Below are 19,787 nucleotides of genomic sequence, written 5' to 3'. Positions count from 1 at the left end.
ATCTGTAGGAAATAGTCGCTATAATTTCATCTTCATTATATACAGCGATCAAGATGTATTCTGATACTATCTTATAAATTACAATTGATTATCTTGTTATAAGAATCCTGTGTAAAAATTTACACAGTGTCCTTATGATTTATATGGGGTGAGTCATGTATTATAATAGTATATTGGGTCCAATATGTCATATGATCTTATATTTATATATTTTTCTATATTGATTGCAGATATCTATACTTTTATGTATTTTTCAATACATTTATTTTTTAGTATATATATATTTATATGTCTAGTTATAGTATGTTATGGGTTATATGATCGAGAGATTAATATTAGCTATATATCAGTAGTGTCATATCTATGTTATGTTTAATTACTATCCATTATTGGTAGATTATTTAAGTTATTAACATTGTTATATATCAATATATGTTGGTCGCGCTTCTATATACATTTATTATTTATTGTGTGGTTTCATGAATAACTTTCCTTTTTTTTCTTTGAATGCAATGAGATATAAATGTATTACGTTTAACATTTAATGTCACAATGATCAGACTAAAACAACTTATTGATTGATTAATTGATTTTTGTAGAATCACCTGTGTTAGCAGGTATATAAAGGTAGCATGGAGATCTCCCTATCACCTTTGATAAAGTCACATGTTAAGTGACGAAACGCGTTAGGCGGGACTACCTCATCATTCAGTATCCACTGATACACTGTTGCTTCCTGTGATTGTCTACGCTCTGAACAGATACACGCTCCGGCGCTGTGTCCAGGCTCATGCTCCAGGCGCCTGTGACACGTAAGAGATCATTGCTGCACGCGGATCGGCTTTTCAGTCTAGTCTGATACTAGACAACACATTCCTGAACACAGAAGACGGAGGAGGTGAGGAGAATAAAGGGGGCCCCCATTCTCTACATACCGTGAGTACTCACAGTTCCTCCACCTATGGACGGTCCGTGTCTAAGGTTTTACTCACAAGTCTTGGCTGGAGACTTGATTTAATCAGCTGCACGAGCTGTATCCAATTTATAATTGCCTACAAAGCACCTACCACTTTGCCTTGAAGGGCTGTACTTATTGCAAAGAGAACTATTTTTATTCTTATTTAATTTTCTGATTAGCGGTGGAAGTGCTAACAGGCGCAGTTTGAAATACTTGCTTCAGAATACATTAATAGGAGCCGACATCACATCATGATTTAATCTACAGAGATTGTTTATTGAAAGCTGGAAGGAAACATACAAAAAACATAAATGTTTTTGGACAGACTGTCTGATTTCCATAAATATTTTCCCTATATCAAGACTCTCTGGATATCCAGCCACATTTATCTGCTGCAGCACTAGCTCACAGGAGCATGAAGTTACTTTGTATCAAAGTTTAACACAAGGCTACTTATGATCTACATTTCTCTGTATTATCTGTAACAAGGAGCACAGTGTTCAGGTATACCAATAATTGGGGTCCACTCATGTCCAATTATTGGTTTACGGTTTGCGTTTATGTATTTTTTGAATGTTATTATTTTTCTTTTATTGTCTAGATTATTTTTTTATGTACTATTATTGGCTAATAAATGTTTAATTTTTATACATCTCATTGTTAGGTAATTATCCTTAGTACACTTTTTAAACACATATCATTCTTTATTGTGCTTACTGGAGTGTAAGCGCTGAGTCCTTGTTTTTTTCTATAATGGTTGTTATAAATGTCTTAATTGTTTAACCTGTAGGTACATGAACATGGGTGATTCTTTTTGTCACCCTTATAGCGGGTAAGAGATATTTGATACACTATAGATTGAATTGTATGAATAAATTCATAGTTTACCTTATTACATGTCCTTGTGGACATAGGTATGTAGGCAAAATGGATCGGACCTTGCGGGAGCGAATGGCTTTGTACCGCTCAGCGATTAGGGCAGCTATAACATCAGGGACCTGTGATCAGCCTGTAGCGAGACATTTTGCGCAGGCTGGTCACAACTTGTCAGCCTTGAGATATATTATCATTGACCATATACCTGCTGCATTACGAGGAGGCAATAGGTCTTTGAAATTATTGCAGTGTGAATCCCGGTGGATTCACCATTTTGGAACACTGACGCCCTAAGGGTTGAATGAAAATCTGGGACTCCATTGTTTCTTATAGATATTTATTAATGTTTATGGGAATTCTTATTGATTATTGGAATAACTGTATAGATAAGTATTGGAATTGTTGTGAAGGTTATTATCTATGATGATTAGGTTTGCAGTACTTATGTATAGTTAATGTATAATTCTATAGTACAATTTTAGGTCCACATGTGTATGGTTTAGTTTCACTATTAGGTTTGACACCGACTCCAGTGGATTGGTAATTAGTGATGCTTTTTTTCCATTTAGTATTAAAATGACTGACAATATGTTATATGCCTGTTTGCCTCCAGGATAGTTTTTAACTTTGTACATGTGTCATTTTACTATGATATGCGACAAATAACATATTTTATGATATTTTTTTGATTTGTGTATATGATGTGTCTGGTGACAGCGGACCATGGTGCAGGCGGTTCCTGGTGACGGCGTACCCTGTGACCAGACGTCGGAGTTTGAGATGTTTGGTTGCGGCTGTCATCAGGACGGGCGCCTGTTCCTGGTCTTAGCGTCTGTACGTGCACATGTTGGTGGGGATATAAGGTGAGTTTTCTTGTTATTCAGTGATTATACCCTGAAGACGATACATTAAAGGTATCGAAACGTTGGCATTACACCTACGCCTGTGAGTTTTTTTATGACCGAGTGCCGCCGTTATTGCTGTACACGTTTGGACCCGGCTGGGGGTACCTACGGAGAGCAACTATCTTTTTGTATATACATGGGAGTGCCGTCTGACTGGCTATATATATATCAACGTTGCAAGTGTACATCACCATGCGCAGAATAGTAGTCCCAATTTGTAATGGAGTGAAAGTCCTCTTTATGTATTCACTGTTTGCAGCACTGATTCTTTTCTTCAATCCTCCCTCTCAGGAGTTAATTGTGGAAATGGTTGAGTTCTTCTCCTTCTTTGACCATATATATGTATATATATAAAAAACTATTATAATATATATTTCTAAATATATATATATATATATATATATATATATAACCAGTTCCTCTTCATGCCATAACGAGGTGTTCCGTGTACCATGCTACTGCTTTCGGGATACACCTGGTTGTGGCAGGAGGAGTAACTGATTGCTATACCAACTTACAGTACCTGGCTTCCAGTATCTTTTGTGCGAGATATGCAATTTTGTTAAGTTTTTTTTATTGTCAGCTTGTTACTTACTTTTAATAAAACTACAAAGTTTTAAAACAGTATTACGCTATGACATAAATATTTCCTTTGAGGTCATCTACTAAAATTACGTGGTCCATACTTGGTGAAAGGACTTTTAGATAAGGATAGATAAAAATATTCTCGTAACATTGAAACGTTGGTCAAGTTATCTTGCCTATTGTGATGTTACTTTGTTTTGACATGCAGTTAAAAGGTTAAACGCTACATGCCCTCTCTTTAACAGAGTGCTATTGTGCATGACTCATCAGCTACAATAACATCACATCTGAGTCACCAGACTTAAGGGTCAGGCTTACTAGACTGCAGGTGCAAGACTTATTTCCATGGCTATATAAAAGAGTCTGCATGTGCACAAGCCTGTCACTGTGTTATTGGAGCATCACAGTACTGTACAGCTTTACGTTACTTAGGCCAAGAGAGATTGATACCTTAGCTTGTATCCTGTTATTTTCAATAAAACCTACTCTGGTTTGGGATCAACGTGTGGACTAACCTCCTTGCTCACATCAGCTATGCACCAACCAACTTGTAGGCATCTGCCAATCATAAAATTGAAAGGCTCAGAGAAACACTCTACTTGGAAATTTGCTATAGAAATGCAGTTAAAATGCGTTAGAAGCTGTGAAAGGTCATGATTGATCCAGAAAACAACTCAAATCCCAATATGGTGGATACAGCCATTGGAACCATTGGCTTAGTTGTAGAACAGCAAGTATATTCCATCATCGATGGTAAAAGGTATCCGCAAAAGACATGTGGGTAGCCCTGCAAACAACTTACAAAGATAAGGGTCTTATGAGAATAAACCTCAGACGCACTTGCCGACTGATAGAAGTTACGGTCGTCATGTTGTCCGACTGGATTTGAACCGCCCCCGTCCTAAGAAAAGTTGAGACGCCTTTTAAAGAGCATTATAGATGGCCCAAAGTTCCAGGATATTGATAGGCAGAAGAGCTTCCTGAAACGTCCTTTGTCCCTGGAACTGATTGTCCAGAACAGCCGCCCCCCAACCTCAGAGGCTGGCATCTATCTTCAGAATAATCCAACCCCAAACCCTGAAGCGCCGACCCGCTGTGAGATTGTGGGTCTGAAGCCAACATATAGCGTTCCCGCTAGGCTGTTTTAGCGGGGCGGGGCGCCCTGCCCTCCTTCTGAAGGGCAAAAAGCACCCTGCCCTCCAGAAGGAGTGCAAAAAGCGCTCTGCCCTCACAGCCTGCGGGTACCGTCTTCACCCGCAGGTCGCAGTGTCCCGCGGGTGGAGAAATGTGCGGTGACCCGGTCACCGCCGGAGAACAGATGCTGGGCGCATGCACCCGGCATCTATTCTCCCTGTCTGCAGCGCTTGGGGGCTGCCAGGCGTGTCCGTAAGTGCCGGGTACAACCCCAAGAGTGACGAAAAGGGGACTCGTCTAATAGACATGCCCCCTTTTCAATGGACACGCTCCCTTTCCGGGCGCACAAAAGGTGCCCTCTCTGGCTCTGGCGCCCTGCCTGCCGCCAGAGCTAGAGTGAACACTAAACATAGTAGTGAGATACGGGGCTGAGGAGACAACCGTATCATCCGATGCATGGAAAGAAGGGACCCCGACCACTGAGACAGAGGGTCCAGCTGGAATGGACAAGAGTAAAACCTTCCGAATTGAAGAGCATCGAATGAGACCACTATCTTTCCAAGAAGGCGAATGCAGAGGTGCACTGACACCCTCTTTGTTCGGCGAATCATTCTGACCATCTGTTGAATATACTGAACCTTGTCCATTGGGAGAAAAACGCGCTGAGACGTTGTGTCCAGAATCATGCCAAGGAACTGATGGAACTGATGGAATTAAGCTGGATTTCTTGAAATTGACTATCCATCTGTGATGGATGAGAACCTGGTGAGTCAAGGATACGTGGTCCTGAAGAATCTGTTCTGGCGGGGCTTTGATCAGCAAATCATCTGAACACCCTGGGCGCCGAGGCCAAACCAAACGGCAATGCCCGGAACGGTTAATGAGACTCCCGGATGGCAAAAAAAAAGAAAAGCCTGATGCGGCTTCCCAGATAGGGATGTGAGGGTACGCATCCTTTATGTCCAGAGAAACAAGAAATTCCTTGCGATAACTGAACAGAGTGACTCCCTTGAACTTGTAATACGTCAAATAGTGATTTACCGACTTCAGGTTCAGGAAGGGGCTGACAGACCCGACCGGCTTCGGACTACGAACAGATTCAAGTAGAACCGGAAATAAACACGGAACAACATTAATAAATACTGTAAAGAGGGAAACAACATCTTACCAGATTCTGGGGCATTTGGAAAGGTAAATGAGACATCATTGGTCCATGGGATGGAGTGAAGCCAGGTTTCTTCAAGACTGATAACGGAACTTGAGTATCGAAGTACTCCCATCTCTTTATTAACTACTAACACCAACTCAGTGGTCTTCTTTTGATTAACCTGCAAAGAAGGACATATATTTACAAATTCACTGCATGAATAAAGCATGAGATTATACTTGCATACGCGAGTCATTTCACAGAACAGCTTAGGCTGGCCACACACAAATTTGCCATATGGTCCAAAAGCCAAAATCACTGTCCAGTTAAAAACACTTTTATTAGGATACTACTGGGTATCACGCTTGCTGTGCAGGTCACAAACTGTAATTCATTTCCCTCCACCACTCTCTCCTGAAATGAATTTCCTTCATCATCAGTACACATATACCTCTTTGTTATAAATTGCTTCACTTCTAGGCCCTGATTCTCAGTCGGATGCAGCGGCGATGCACTGCGTCTTTTACTGCATTCACAAATGCTGTTACAAACCCGTCCCTGATGTACATCTGTGCGTCGGAATGTGTGAGGACTGAGACCCCCCACTTTCAGTGTCCGTAGATGCTGAAACACCACTTGGTATGACTTTAGATGAACCATCGTTGGCCCATGGAAACTGGCACCAGCCCTATGGCAGATGCAGATTATCCATCTGACTATGGCCTCCTATGTGAGCAATTCTGCGTCTATGAACGCAACCACTATCATCCTCGCAACTGCAATACTCCCATAACACACAGCATCTATGTGCACTTGTTTTAATTAGTGACTGCAGTTAGCAAGGGGGAAATTCAAAAAGGGACATTCAGTGCCTTAGAGCACGACATTTCAGTAGGTGTCAATGGCTATCTAAAATGACAACACAAATCTATCACTGTGCACTTAATGCAAATCAGTCCTACCACACATGCATGGGCTATAGAAAATATAGAGGTTTGCTGTGCCAGGTCCATGTCCCAAGAGTGCGTGGCTTGCATAGCTTCAGGTTGTGAAAACAACATATAGGGGTACATTTACTAAAAGAGAGAGTTTTTAGAAATGGAGATGTTGCCCATAGCAACCAATCAGATTCTACTTAAGACTTAGCTAGCACCTTCTAGAAGATAATAGCTAGAATCTGATTGGTTGCATTTCTAAAAACTATCACTTTAGTAAATATACCTCATAGTGTCCAGATGCACCCTTTTGTGACACTTAGGTCCCTTGGCTCAGAAATTCCCATTTGGAGAAATGTCCAATTTCTCTCATAGCAATTTAGTTTTTTTATTCCAATTCCTTTGGAAGAATGTTTTTTCGGCTTTGAATTTTTCTATATATGGTGGTTACTATATTGTTTATTTAAACAGAAAAACAACAACCACCACCCTGTAAATATATTATATTTCTAAGAAATTGAAAACACTAGAACGATATGCAAATGCAATCAGTCAATCTAGGGAACAAAAACACTTGAATTTACTCACATTTTCATTTTACCAGAGTCAGAATGTTAACGAAAGGCCACAAACTCTAAACTATAAGATACCATCCATCCACAAAAAAAAATCTGTGACTAGCACTTCAACAAAAGACACTGGCAATTAGACTTGGATCATGGGCAAGTTGTTTAGCTTCTGCAAGCAGTGCTGTCTTTCAGTGCCCAGAATTCCCGGCAATAGAAGACAACCATATTTATGAAAGCTCGCACAATGCCAAACATCACAAAATCTGTCATATTAAGAAAAAAATAACATAAAATTGGGAATTTTACAAGATGCTTTATCATACTTTACATTTTAGTAGTACTTTAATTACATAAAAAAAACAATAGGCAAGTAGTACACTGCTTATACTCAAACTAAAAAATACTTTTTAGAGTTATGATTACCTTATTGCCATCTACTGCTATCACTTCATGCTGAAGAATGATTCTTGTAACCCCAGTACTGGAATTCTTGGCCATGAATAGAACAAGTAGACGTATGCTGACAAAAGCCTCACGTGTCAGGTTGTGCTGCTCACTGGATGCTCCATAATCCCCTGAACAAAGATTATTGATTACAATTAATAAACTTCTGATTCTGAATAATATATGACCTGCACATTGGTAGATTCTTCCAAAGATTACACATTCAGCTCCAGTTGAGCGCTATTACCATCATTCTAAACAGCCAATGACATACCAACAGTGACACCAGTAGTGGGCAATGTGGTACATGGTGCTAGAATGCATTAATTTGCCAGTTTACCAGCACTACAGAAAGCAGAGAACCTTTTGAACAAATATCTGTATGTATATCCCAGTATAAAATAACTGAAACAAGGTTGAATGTGGACACAGTCAACACAAGTAAGTGTGGTCATCAAAAACGTTTATTGATTTTAATATGCATCAGATGAGACTACTGGTAGGATGTGAACCTTAAAGGCTTAATAGACTACATGCTGTCTGTCACATTCCAAAGCTCCATATTCTCCATTATATGGTTGGTTTCTTTTTTGTTTTTCTTTGTGTTTTTTCTTTAAATGTTATCACAATATGTAGCAGACTTCATTTAAACTACAGGACATCAATACCCCATCCTCACAAGAGTAAATGGTACATGTGCCCTTTTTCTAGCGCCCGCTCAGAACAACAATTGAATTGCTCCGTTGGGCGTCCAATATTTTACTCCACACAAAAAACAATTGTATTCCTTAATTAGAGTGAAAAGCAAGTGTATTTACATATTTTAGGCAAAGGGGGGGGATTTATTAAAACTTGGAGAGAGATAAAGTGTAAAGAGATAAAGTATCAACCAATCAGCTTCTAGCACAGCCTGTACAATGACAGTCGGGAACGGATTGGTTGGTACTGTATCTTTCTCCACTTTATTTCAGCTGCCTTCTTGTTAGTATGATAGCAGCTATGTTTCATGACCGTCTTACCTTTAAAAGCCATAAGCTAGTTGGCAGGTGAGCTTTAAACCAGTTAACATTTGAAACTCTGTGATAGCAGTTACCAGGTTATCATATGTATGATTAATAGTGTAGGACCTGCAGAAAAATGGGGTCCCAGATGTGGGCTGCAGGTCTAATTGCATTAATTTATCCATGAACCAAACACCCCTTTTATAAATATATAAATAAATATAAATATATATATATATATATATATATATATATATATATATATATATATATATCGAGAGAGAGAGAGAGATCTTAAGTAAAGGGCTTAAGTTTATACATACCAATATATTCAATAATTTGAAATGGAATAATGATGTATGGGAGCACCAGAGAAATTTAAAAGTTAAAGAGTTTTTTGGTACTAAGCCTGATGCAGATTTAAATATCAGGGTTGAATCTAGCTTATATGCTGATGGGGTAACATGCCCTTTTAAACTCAAATCGTGCTTTGATCCAGAAACGTATAATCAATCTATCAGATGTTATACTCGTATGTTAGAAACAACTGTGGCCACAAATTCGAGAAAGTTGCATACTCCTCATTTGAACTTAAGTAAACAACAGTATTTGGCATTGAAGAATTTGAGTGAGTACGATTCTATCATAATCCGTACAACGGATAAAAGAGGCGCTATTGTCCTACAGTATATTTTGCCATATATGAAAGAAATCTATCGACAATTATCTGACCAAAGGGTGTACTTACGACTAAATAATGACCGCACTGGAAATTTCAAACAAGAGATCGATTTACTATTGAAGTAGGCGGTAGAACAGGATATAAAAAATGAAACTACATGTAAGCCATTGACGGTGGATTTTCCCATCATGCTGGTCTCGTGCACCTTGCCTAAAGTACATAAGGCCCACTTACATCCACCCGGTCGCCCCATTATCGCTGCTCGAGATTCTTTGTATAGCAAATAGCTATGTATCTGGACTATTGTTTACAACCAGCTGTCCAAGGAGAATCTAAATTTATTAAGGATACCACAGATCGTTTAATCAAAACTACAGAATTTGACGGATCTACCTGATAACGTTTTGTTATGTTGTGTGGACGTGGTGAGTCTTTACACCAATATACCCCACTAACAGGATTTATTCCTATGGAAAATCCCCTCAGAGGTAATTGTAAATATACAGGACCAGAACTCTCCTTTTTTCTGAAACTTTTGGAGAAAACTCTGTCAAAGAATTTTTTTTATATTCAATGGTGAATTTTATTTACTACAATTGGGCTGTGCTATGGGGTCGAATGTAGCACCAGTCTTCACTAACTCATATATTGTTACAAGCCGCCGAGCTGCCAATGCTGTGCGGGGTGAACGCCGGACAAGCGTTCGCTGAAGTCTCCTCCTTCCTCCTGTTAGGATCTGTGGTTAGCAGCATATTATTTGCAGTTCCAATCTTGGTTGCTGCTGAGCCTCTGCACTAATTACTGCCTGTCTGTATGCACTATCAGGTGCACACTGATTGATTCTCCTGTCTGAACACAGCCCAGGTGCTCAATAATCTGTCATTAGGGAGACTTGCTCTGTTTGGGCCCTGTTTCTGCCAGCCCTACACTCCTTGCCGGTGATAGAGTTTCTCGTACTTCCGCTTGGTCCAGTCTCCTGTTTTCCAGTCGATTTCCAGAGCCAGTCTACTGTGTTTATCTACTGCAGTTTGTCCCATCCAGGCAGCACAGTCTGCATTCCACCTGCTCGTGCTGCTTGTGTCATCTAGGCAGCACAGTGCGCTTCCTCCACCTCAGCATCCTCCTGTCAAGTCCCTCTGCCCTCAAGGCAACAACCAGCCCAGAGGCTGCTACCGGCCCAAAGGCCACATACCAACTCATAGGCCCACAGGCCTCAACCAGCCCAGAGGCTGCTACCGGCCCAAAGGCCACATCACAGCTTACCGGCCCTCAGGCCTCAATCAGCCCAGAGGCTGCGACAGGCCCCAAAAGCCGCATCACAATTATATGGCCGCATCTTGCCAAGATACTCCAGCCCTCAAGGCTGTGCAAGACTTTTCCTCACTAGTGGCTCTGAACCCTTAACATATATATTCGCCACTGAACAGAAATTAGTCATAGAAAATCCCTTGTTTGGCCCTAGGATTCTGTTCCTGACACAGTTCACATGATATTATGATTATATGGTCTGGAAAGGAACAAGAATTTAGTTCTCAGATGGAACATATAAATCAGATGGATGAAACTATAAAATTTATATGGCAATATAGTGTGGAAAAAAATAATTTTCTCGATGTACAAATCACTAAACGGAATTATAAGCTTGATACAAACATTTATACAAAACCAACAGATATGAACTCCTATTTACATGCAAGTAGCTTCCATTCAATTGCCATGAAAAGAAGTTACCGTACTCTCAATTTTTGCATATTTGTAGAATTACTAGTTCTGAAGAATTAGCTAATAAACAAATGGATGAACTTATGCAAAACTTTACAGCCAGAGGTTACAAGGAGAAAACAGGATTTTGGTACTTACCGATAAATCCCTTTCTCCGATTCCACAGGGGACACTGGAGATCAAGACAGTGGGGTATAGACGGTGGTAGAGTAGAGCCCGGCACTTTAAATAATTTAGAAGTGTGACTGGCTCCTCCCCCTCTATGCCCCATCAGCCCCAGTTTAAGAACTGAGCCCGAGAGGAGACGGAGGACAACAGAAAATACGAGGAGAAGACCACAGAACGGAACAAGACCGACTGAAGGAGAACAGAGGAACCCACTGCAGGGAACACATGCAGTCACACAACCATATAAGGACCAAACAAAACGGCAGGTACGCAGCGCTGGGCGGGCGTCCAGTGTCCCCTGTGGAATTGGACAAAGGGATTTATCGGTAAGTACCAAAATCCTGTTTTCTCCTTCATCCACTAGGGGACACTGGAGATCAAGACAGTGGGGACGTCCCAAAGCCAACTTCCTGGGTGGGAAGCGCGGAGAACTTGCTTACCCCTCGGCCAAACCGAAACAGGGACCGCCAAGAACAACAGGCCCAGCAGAGGATCAAGTGTCATAGAGCACAGTAGACAAATACTACTCCTCAGAAGACACAGTCACAGAAGAACTTCCACAACGTACGCACAGCAGAAGCCAAAAGGAACCGAACGGTTGGCGAGAAAACAACCACAGTTGAGAAGCGGCTGAAAATAGACCAAACCAGACAGTTGGTAGCAGAGAGCCCCAACAAGAATCCATAGAAGGGCAGAAAACGAGAAGAACTCGTGAACCGTACTAGAGTCTGCACAGGAATCTGCAACAGCTGCAGACAGCAGAATCCCAGCACCGCTGGTCATAATCATATAGATAGAAGTATGACAATACCAAATCAACAGATACAAAGTTGATCCTGTCCACAGACTCCTAACAAAGAGTATGTCGGGAGGTCAAATATAAGATCGAACAGTCGCCCTGAATGATCCTCGAGGTCCAACTACAACAAAGTTGTGAACCAGCGGAAAGGTTAGACCATAGAAGTCTCCAACGAGTGGAGATCCCGCGGGGCATGAGGCAGAGGCGAATATGAGAGGATGGAGACTAGAATTCCTTTCAGAGGGTCAGACAGCAGTACAACCCATACTGAAAACAGGGATAAAAAGACACAACTTCCAACCTGATGGAAGTGCGTAGTCAGTACTAACTGCCAGCCCTGAACAGTGTGAACACAACCAGGAACTTAGCAGTAAAGGAGCACGAATGTAACCCCACCCAGGGAGAGCTACCAATATAGGGAAGCATCCCACACAGCAAGGCCAGGGCAGCAGGACAACCATGAAAGTACCCGTCCGGTACCTATCAGTGTGGTAAAAATATCAAAAGATACTGAACAGGAAAGCCCAACCAGGCCCCCTGCGTGGAACATAGTGACTGTCACACTTATGTAAAGATGTGCACTAGCCCAGAGATGCGCTTTGGTCCATAACCCCAACAGATTCTAGTAGAATAGTGTCGCTAATCTCAATGTTCAAACTATGCACCCACACACCAGGGAAACTCTAAAGTGTAGAGCCAACTGATTAAAAGAGCAGATGGCTGCTAGGACAGCAGCTAGGCTGCGTAAGGGAGATTAACGTTATGTACATCAGGTTGCCTGAAATAGGAGCATCTTCTGAGGCATTAGTGAGGTAAGCTGTTACCTGTGAGCGACCAGAAGCCCTCTGGACGCTATGTAGAATGTCACTGACCCTTTTTATCACACAGCAACCCGCCAAGTTCGGTATAGAGAGTAGCTTCAGTGGACTTAGACCAATGCTCCACAGCACGGACTTCAGTCTGGAGAAGTGCAGTAGAAATTAGTAAAATGTTAATGGAGACAAGAAGGTCGTAGAACAGGACTCTAATTTGAGTCTGTTCTGCAGGCGGCCCAATGCCTCATGGTATGAATTGTACCTAAGGGCCCTTTTGAGACTCATTTTATTGAGATATGCGACAAAAATATGGAGTACCGGAATAGATACTGAGAAGGGTACCTGTACTTAGACATAGACTGCGTTGGTTATCCCAAGTAAGAAGGGATATATCAGTGGTGATAACCCCAGTTAGTGTTAAACAAAAAACAGGTTTTTCCCAATTATTCAGAAATATTAATACAAGTGCACCACTGTAGTTGTAATGATAATAGGTCCCCTGAACGGGGCACCGTAGATATAGATTTAAGGGAACCGGACTATAAACCCCGGAGGGTGAATGTACCTATCTTTATATACGTGTGTGTACATACAAGACCACCACAGGACATGTATAGGGTCCATACTGGAAGCAATGCCCAGGGAATTGTGACCATCACTATGTAAGCTGCAGAACAGGATTCTAGTTTATAGATCCACCATATAATGGGTATGGATATAGCCTACAGCTTCTGGTAAACCCAGATGGCTACCCATCCGTGGAATAATAGGTAAACCTAATGCATGTGGAAGTATGAACATAATACACACACACACACACACACACACACACACACACACACACACACACACACACACACACACACACACACACACACACACACACACCCCAATACCTAGGGAGAGATAGTGTAAAGCGGAGTTATTGTACCAACTACCGCATCAGGAGCGTCCAGCCTCTAATCGCAGCATCTTTAATTATGCTAGTATGTTATGGTAAGGATAAAAAGCGATATCCACATATGCATACGTGTACCTACATACAAGTTTAGCAGGTGACTATAATATTTCAAATAGATGAGCATAATTAACACCATGGAAGGACAAATTCACTCCAGCATGTATATATTCTAAAGCAGGGCTGGTATAAAATACAATATATTATATATACATACACGTGGCTTACCTCCACGCGGGAGACTGCTCATGTGTCGCGTGTGGCCGTCATTCTGTTACGGCATAGGAGCAAGATGTGTTAGCAGCGTGCTGTCCCAGACTGGTGTCGATCCTGGGACTTCTGTTACTGGTGTACTTGCCTTATATGTTAGGAGCGTGCGTGCTTCAGGTGAGCTATTTTAGCTATTTTCAAAGGGGGAATCAAAAAGACGATCTCAGTTTAGGCAGAGTAGCTAGTACACCATGGGGTAACCTTCACAGGCTATGATATCAGGCCATTAGATTAAGCTAGGCGCCCTTTGTTATAGAGCCAAGGGGAAGCCTGACAGTGGATAATACCCTGCGCTGCAAAGGCGGCACTGTGTCCAGACAGTCCAGCCCTGCAACAGGGGTTTAGGCTAGTTCCCATTCTGCTAACAACTAGCTATTCACAGTAGCTAGCACTATACAGAACTGTAAGGTTTTAAAACCAGCCTATAATATATGTGCTGGCACCTATATAAGCCTACAGCACCTGGTATTCCCAGGCGGCCTCCCCTCCAAGTACTAACCAGGCCTGACCCTGCTTAGCTTCCAAGATCAGACGAGATAGAGCGTGTTCAGGGTGGTGTGGCCGTAGGCTGCATGGGAAGAGTACTGTCCCTTTTTAAGGCTAGCCAATGTGGCATAAGGCGCAATAATGTGCTAACCCTGGTTAAGGGTAAGCTATAACCATAAGTTTTGGCCCCCAGCACCAGAACAATGACTAGTACAAGTACTATACATACTATATATCTTATATGTCAGCAATTAGGTTAAGCCAGGCGCCCTTTGTTATAGAACCAAAGGGGAAGCCTGACAGGGGGTAACACCCGGAGCTTGCAAACTCCACACAGCTAGGACCATGGTGGGAAGAGAACCCATGAACTCATTGCTGTGAGGCAGTAACGCTAACCATTACACTGTCTGGCAAAATGACGGAACCGCGTCCCGTCAGCACAGCGCATTTAGCCGGGAATTCTCCTGTCATAGTGACAGACATCCCCTAATTGCTGAAGAACTCCCAACAAGGGAGGGGTCTCGTAGGAGACCAGCGTTAAAGCACTCCCTGCTGCAGGTAGTGCACTGAGCTGTACTGCTTGTGTGCAGGTAGATACTGCTACCCATCGCTGTTGTAGTCGCTGGACCTTATGCATTCCTGAATTACCACGCTGTGTGTGCAACTGATATACTCCAGTCAACACAGCGCTACTTGCCCACGCAGTAGAACTGAAGAAAAGCGGAGTGGTTGAAGGTGGCCGGCGCAGATAACACGGGAGGAGCAATCATGGCTCCTACACAAGCGAGGGGGGCTAAATCAGCATTTTTAGTAGATGAGAGCTGCTAATAGTTAAGGCAGTGCTGCGTTATGCCTAGCCCGCATACTGAAATGGCAGTCACAGGTCTGTAGCGCGTGGAGTGCGCGCCAACTGCAGAGTATTTCCGAAAAGCTTCTTCTCTGTACAAATACTGCAACAGGCCCGCACTTCCCTGTAAGTGACAACGCAGCATACAGGGCGGGAGGGTGCGCGGTGCAACGGAGACTTCACCGCTGTCCGCATACTAACAGCCATGCTGTTGAGCTGTCATACAGCGCATAGTGAGGAAGGGGCAGGAGACCCGGACCCAGCCGATTTCAGCTGCGGCGGGTCCTGTCTTCCAGCCTCTCTCCAAAGCGGGGGCAGAGTCAGCGCTTGCCGACCTGTGTTGGAACAGACTGCTGGCATTGCCTTGGCAAAATGTTCCAGAGCGTCACAGTGAGGCGCTTACTTGGTGCAGAGTACTGAGGGGGGAGCCCGTATAAAGGCGCAGCTGTGCTTATTAGCTCTGACAGCCGCGCAGCACGCGCTGTCCTTGAGCCCAGCGTTTTGCCGCTAAGCCCCGCCCCCAACGCCACATTAATGGCGGTAAATCACCCCCGTCTCGCTAACGGGGATTCTGCACTACTAGTGCTATCCTAGGCAGGCATAGCGCTGGGAGAGCCAGCGTCGGTGCTTCTTCAAACAAGCACCGGCGGAGCAACCAACAGCTGAGAGCGCTGTACCACGCTCTCCAGCGGCTATGAGCATAAGCCAGCGCCGGTACTTTCATACAAGCATCCAGCGCGGCAACGAAGAACCGCGCTGAGCGGCTCCTTAAGCCCCGCCCCAGCCCCGTTATGCAGGGCTATAATAGCGGTGTAAATGCAGACTCCCGTTATGGGAGTAGTGGGACGCGGCAGCCTTCCTCCTTGCATAGAGGGAGGGAGGAGCAGGCGTCTTCAGTGACAGCTGCGGCTAGCACCGCACTGTCACCAACGTAGAGGGGCCTCTATCCATACCCTCATTTAAATAGGAGGGGGAATAGTGGCTAGCTAAGCCAGAGACCCGGACGCTGACTGCCGAGTGCAGATCCGGGTCTCATCAGCAGCTCTGACACTGCCAGGTTTACTTGCAGGAGGAAGGAGGCTGTGTAGCAGTCGCGCAGCGCGCGCTGTCCTCAGCCCAGCATTTTCGCCCACCACTCCAGCTAGTCAGGAGTGGTGGGATATACTTACGGGCTGCTGCGGCCGGGATGCTGGGCTCAGGGGGCGGCGAGGAACCCGGACACATGCCGGTGTCAGCAATGGCGGGTCCTCGCAGGGTCCCATGACTCCATTTGCTGGTGCCCCCTCCTTGGGTCACCGGACACGGGCTGCAGTAGCCGTGTGGTGCCCTTCCCGGCGGCTCCCCCGTAGCAGGCAGACTGCCACAGCAAGCAGCCTGCCTGTCCTCAATGCTTGATTCTAAATCCAAAAGATAAAAAAAAACTATGAAAAAGGCTGGAGACAGCTACCGGCTAGAGGGGGAGGAGCCAGTCACACTTCTAAATTATTTAAAGTGCCAGGCTCTAATCTACCACCGTCTATACCCCACTGTCTTGATCTCCAGTGTCAACTAGTGGATGAAGGAGAAAGATCTGGAATTGGCCAAAAGTAGAGCTTTGTCGACTAAAACAGAGGATTCATTAATATATAAAGAAAAAAAAATATTATACTGAAAATGTTTTTACATTTGTGAGTAAATATTGTACAGCCAGCTATATTGTAAAACACACCTCTAAAAAACTGTGGCCTTTGGTGAGTACCGATGACAGTCTTCTCTGATAAAAAATACTCGCCTACTGTATTACCCTGTCACAAACGAGGGAGAAACTGCGTGACTGGTTAGCTCATAATGATATAACCAATGTTGGAAATCCATCTTCACATAATTTTCTCAGTAGGGCCCTGGGTGCTATAAGTGCACAGGATGTAACACTTGTAGGTACATGGAAACGGGACAGTATGTCACCCATCCTCATTCAGGAAGAAAAATCCCTATAAATCATGTACTAAGTTGTACTAGTAAGTATGTCATTTATATTATCAAATGCCCTTGTGGGCTGGTATATATAGGGAAAACAATTTAAGGAAACAAAGAATCAGCCTTGATCTGCTATCCGACAAGCACTGGATGGAAAAAACAGTAGACCAGCCTGTTGCACGTCACTTTAAAATGAAAAGTAATCCTATTGCTACACTGCGTTACAAAGTGATTGACCATATCCCCCCATCTATGAGAGTTGGGGATAAGAATTGTAAGTTATTGAAGTTAGATGCAAGGTGGATTTATAACTGCAATACTGTTTCTCTGTATGGATGAAATTTGCATTTAGACTTTCATGTTTTATGTAACATTATTATATAACATTCTTGTGGTATACTGTATCCAATGCAATGACACTGCATAGTTTGACACTTTTGATACTTCTAATTTAAGGAACTTTCTTCTTGTTAGATTCTGACAGTAGATATTTCAAGGGGTAGGTAGTTTATACTTATCCCGTTATTAACTTGTATGTTATTGCTATTTATAGGCGGCGTAGTTAAGAGAGTTTAGATTAGTCTTACATGGTTTTATTGGGGGTTATGTGTCAGACACTGTTTCTTCTTCGGTGTTCTATGTCATATATAATGTTATACTTTATATTTTAGTGTTAGTTATGGTGATGTTATTTAGGACCTTTGGCTGACTCCTCAATTATCCGATGGACGGAGCCTCTGATGACGTCCGCACCTGGAAGTATGGGATGCCGGCGTCTTCTCACAGGGTCTTACTTCTATTATATAAGGTAAGTCGTTTGTATTTATGTATATCCCTGATGAAAAATGTGCAAATACATTTGAAACATTGGAATGCATCAGTGATTACTGAGCGATTATTTGATTTAAAACCGAGGAGAGCAGTCCTATGAATGTATAGCCCTGATATTGAAAACATTTATTTCCAAACCTGCAGCACTCAAGGGGTAATACCATTCCCTGCTTTAGTTTATTCAACAATTTAAAAGGGGTATTTCAATTCAGTGTGATGCCCAGCTGAAAATGTTAATTACATCAGGCAGACTTTCCTGCAGACATGTATGGAATGCGAGGAAAAATGAGCTAAGATATTGGTCACAAAGTAACTACGCCAGGGGCACTCCACACTTTCCCCCTAATACTGGGGACAGACTGGGCGACATACCGGCCGTTCAACTGAATGGCCGATATATTGTGTGCACATCGGCCAGTATGTACGAGCGATATGTCTGTGAACGACGTCTTTCACAGACATATCCCATCCCAGATATATCTGCACATCGTGTTGTGTATATGAGCAGCCGTCTGACACTTGCTGCACAGGCCGCCAGGGAGGGGGGCGTGACGCGACACCTAGCCAGGTGATCTGGAGATATAACTTTCAGGTGTGTACCCAGCTTTAGTGTATAAATCCAGATAAGAGCTCACTTTTTAAACTGTTTGCCAACCATCAGTAGGAGCAATTCTCTTTAAGCCAGGCCCCCATTTAGCCCCAGGCATACCACAACTGGGAACTGAAGTAGGCTAATTTTTACTAGTTTAATTTGGTTGAAGCACAGAGCATGGGTCATATTGTCTCAACAATACAGAAAAGCTCTAACTAAAATGGTTTTTTTTTTTGCATTTAATGTCAGTAGGTACACTTTAAATCAGGGGTGGGCAATAAACAGCCCTCCAGCTGTTGTTGAACTACATATCACAGCATGCCCAGCAACAGTTTTAACATGGCCAAATAGCAAAACTGTTGCAGGGCATGCTGGTATGTGTAGTTGTAGAACAGCTGGAGGGCCACTTATTGCCTACCCATGCTTTAAATGATATGTCAAAGCAAATATAGTTATTGTCATGGAATTTACTTTTTCCTTACCAACCGGCATTGCTCATCAACAAAGGATCTTTTAAATAGAATTTTATGGTGGATCCCACTCAATATGTGACTGACACAGATCTTAAGGAAAAAATACAAGTGCCTTTAATCTTTATGGATGGCACGCGTCACACCTGCATTTTGTAAGCAACATCTGTTACATCAGTAAGAAACAGCCGAAATCTGCTGTTAAATACCTATAGCAGATCTGACATTTGCTGGTACATTGTTTCTGGAGCTTCTGTAGTCTTCACACATACAGATGTGTCCTCATACACCTAGCCCAGAGGTTCCCAATCATAGTCCTCAAGGCTCCCCAACAGTTCAGGTTTTAGAGATATCCATGGTTGAGCACAGGATACTTAATTAGTACCTCAGTCAATTTGATTTAACTACCTGTGCTCATCCATGGATATCTCTAAAACCTGAACTGTTGGGGTGCCTTGAGGACTATGATTGGGAACCTCTTACCTAACCTCAATAGGCCATATGTAGTAAAGAATGCACAGTGCTGGGAAATTGTATATCAGTTATATAAAATGAAGTTAACAAGGAATCTAAAATGAACAAATTTAACAATAAATCATAAAATATATAAGATCAAATGTTAATAACAGTAGGATAC

General features: G+C 42.8%; 1 protein-coding gene and 1 pseudogene across 2 annotated transcripts in view; both read right to left on the bottom strand.

Annotated features, from left to right (window-relative positions):
• The window catches only part of GINM1 (glycosylated integral membrane protein 1), an 81,155-nt gene that overhangs the window by 27,100 nt on the left and 34,268 nt on the right, over positions 1 to 19,787 (bottom strand). For both annotated transcript variants that reach the window (XM_088455973.1, XM_088455941.1), the window contains exons 4-5: positions 7,533 to 7,684; positions 5,627 to 5,786 (exon numbers count right to left, since the gene is read on the bottom strand). In XM_088455973.1, the coding sequence (XP_088312099.1) occupies positions 5,627 to 5,786; positions 7,533 to 7,684 (312 nt within the window). The remainder of the gene's footprint in view (positions 1 to 5,626; positions 5,787 to 7,532; positions 7,685 to 19,787) is intronic.
• On the bottom strand, positions 14,419 to 14,537 carry LOC148543153 (5S ribosomal RNA; annotated as a pseudogene).

The sequence above is a fragment of the Taudactylus pleione genome, unplaced genomic scaffold, assembly GCF_031769625.1.
Source record: "Taudactylus pleione unplaced genomic scaffold, aTauple2 ptg000006l, whole genome shotgun sequence".
In the NCBI taxonomy this organism is placed as follows: domain Eukaryota; kingdom Metazoa; phylum Chordata; class Amphibia; order Anura; family Myobatrachidae; genus Taudactylus; species Taudactylus pleione.
Note: the sequence above shows the minus strand (reverse complement) of the source record. Positions and strands in the feature narration are given on the sequence as shown.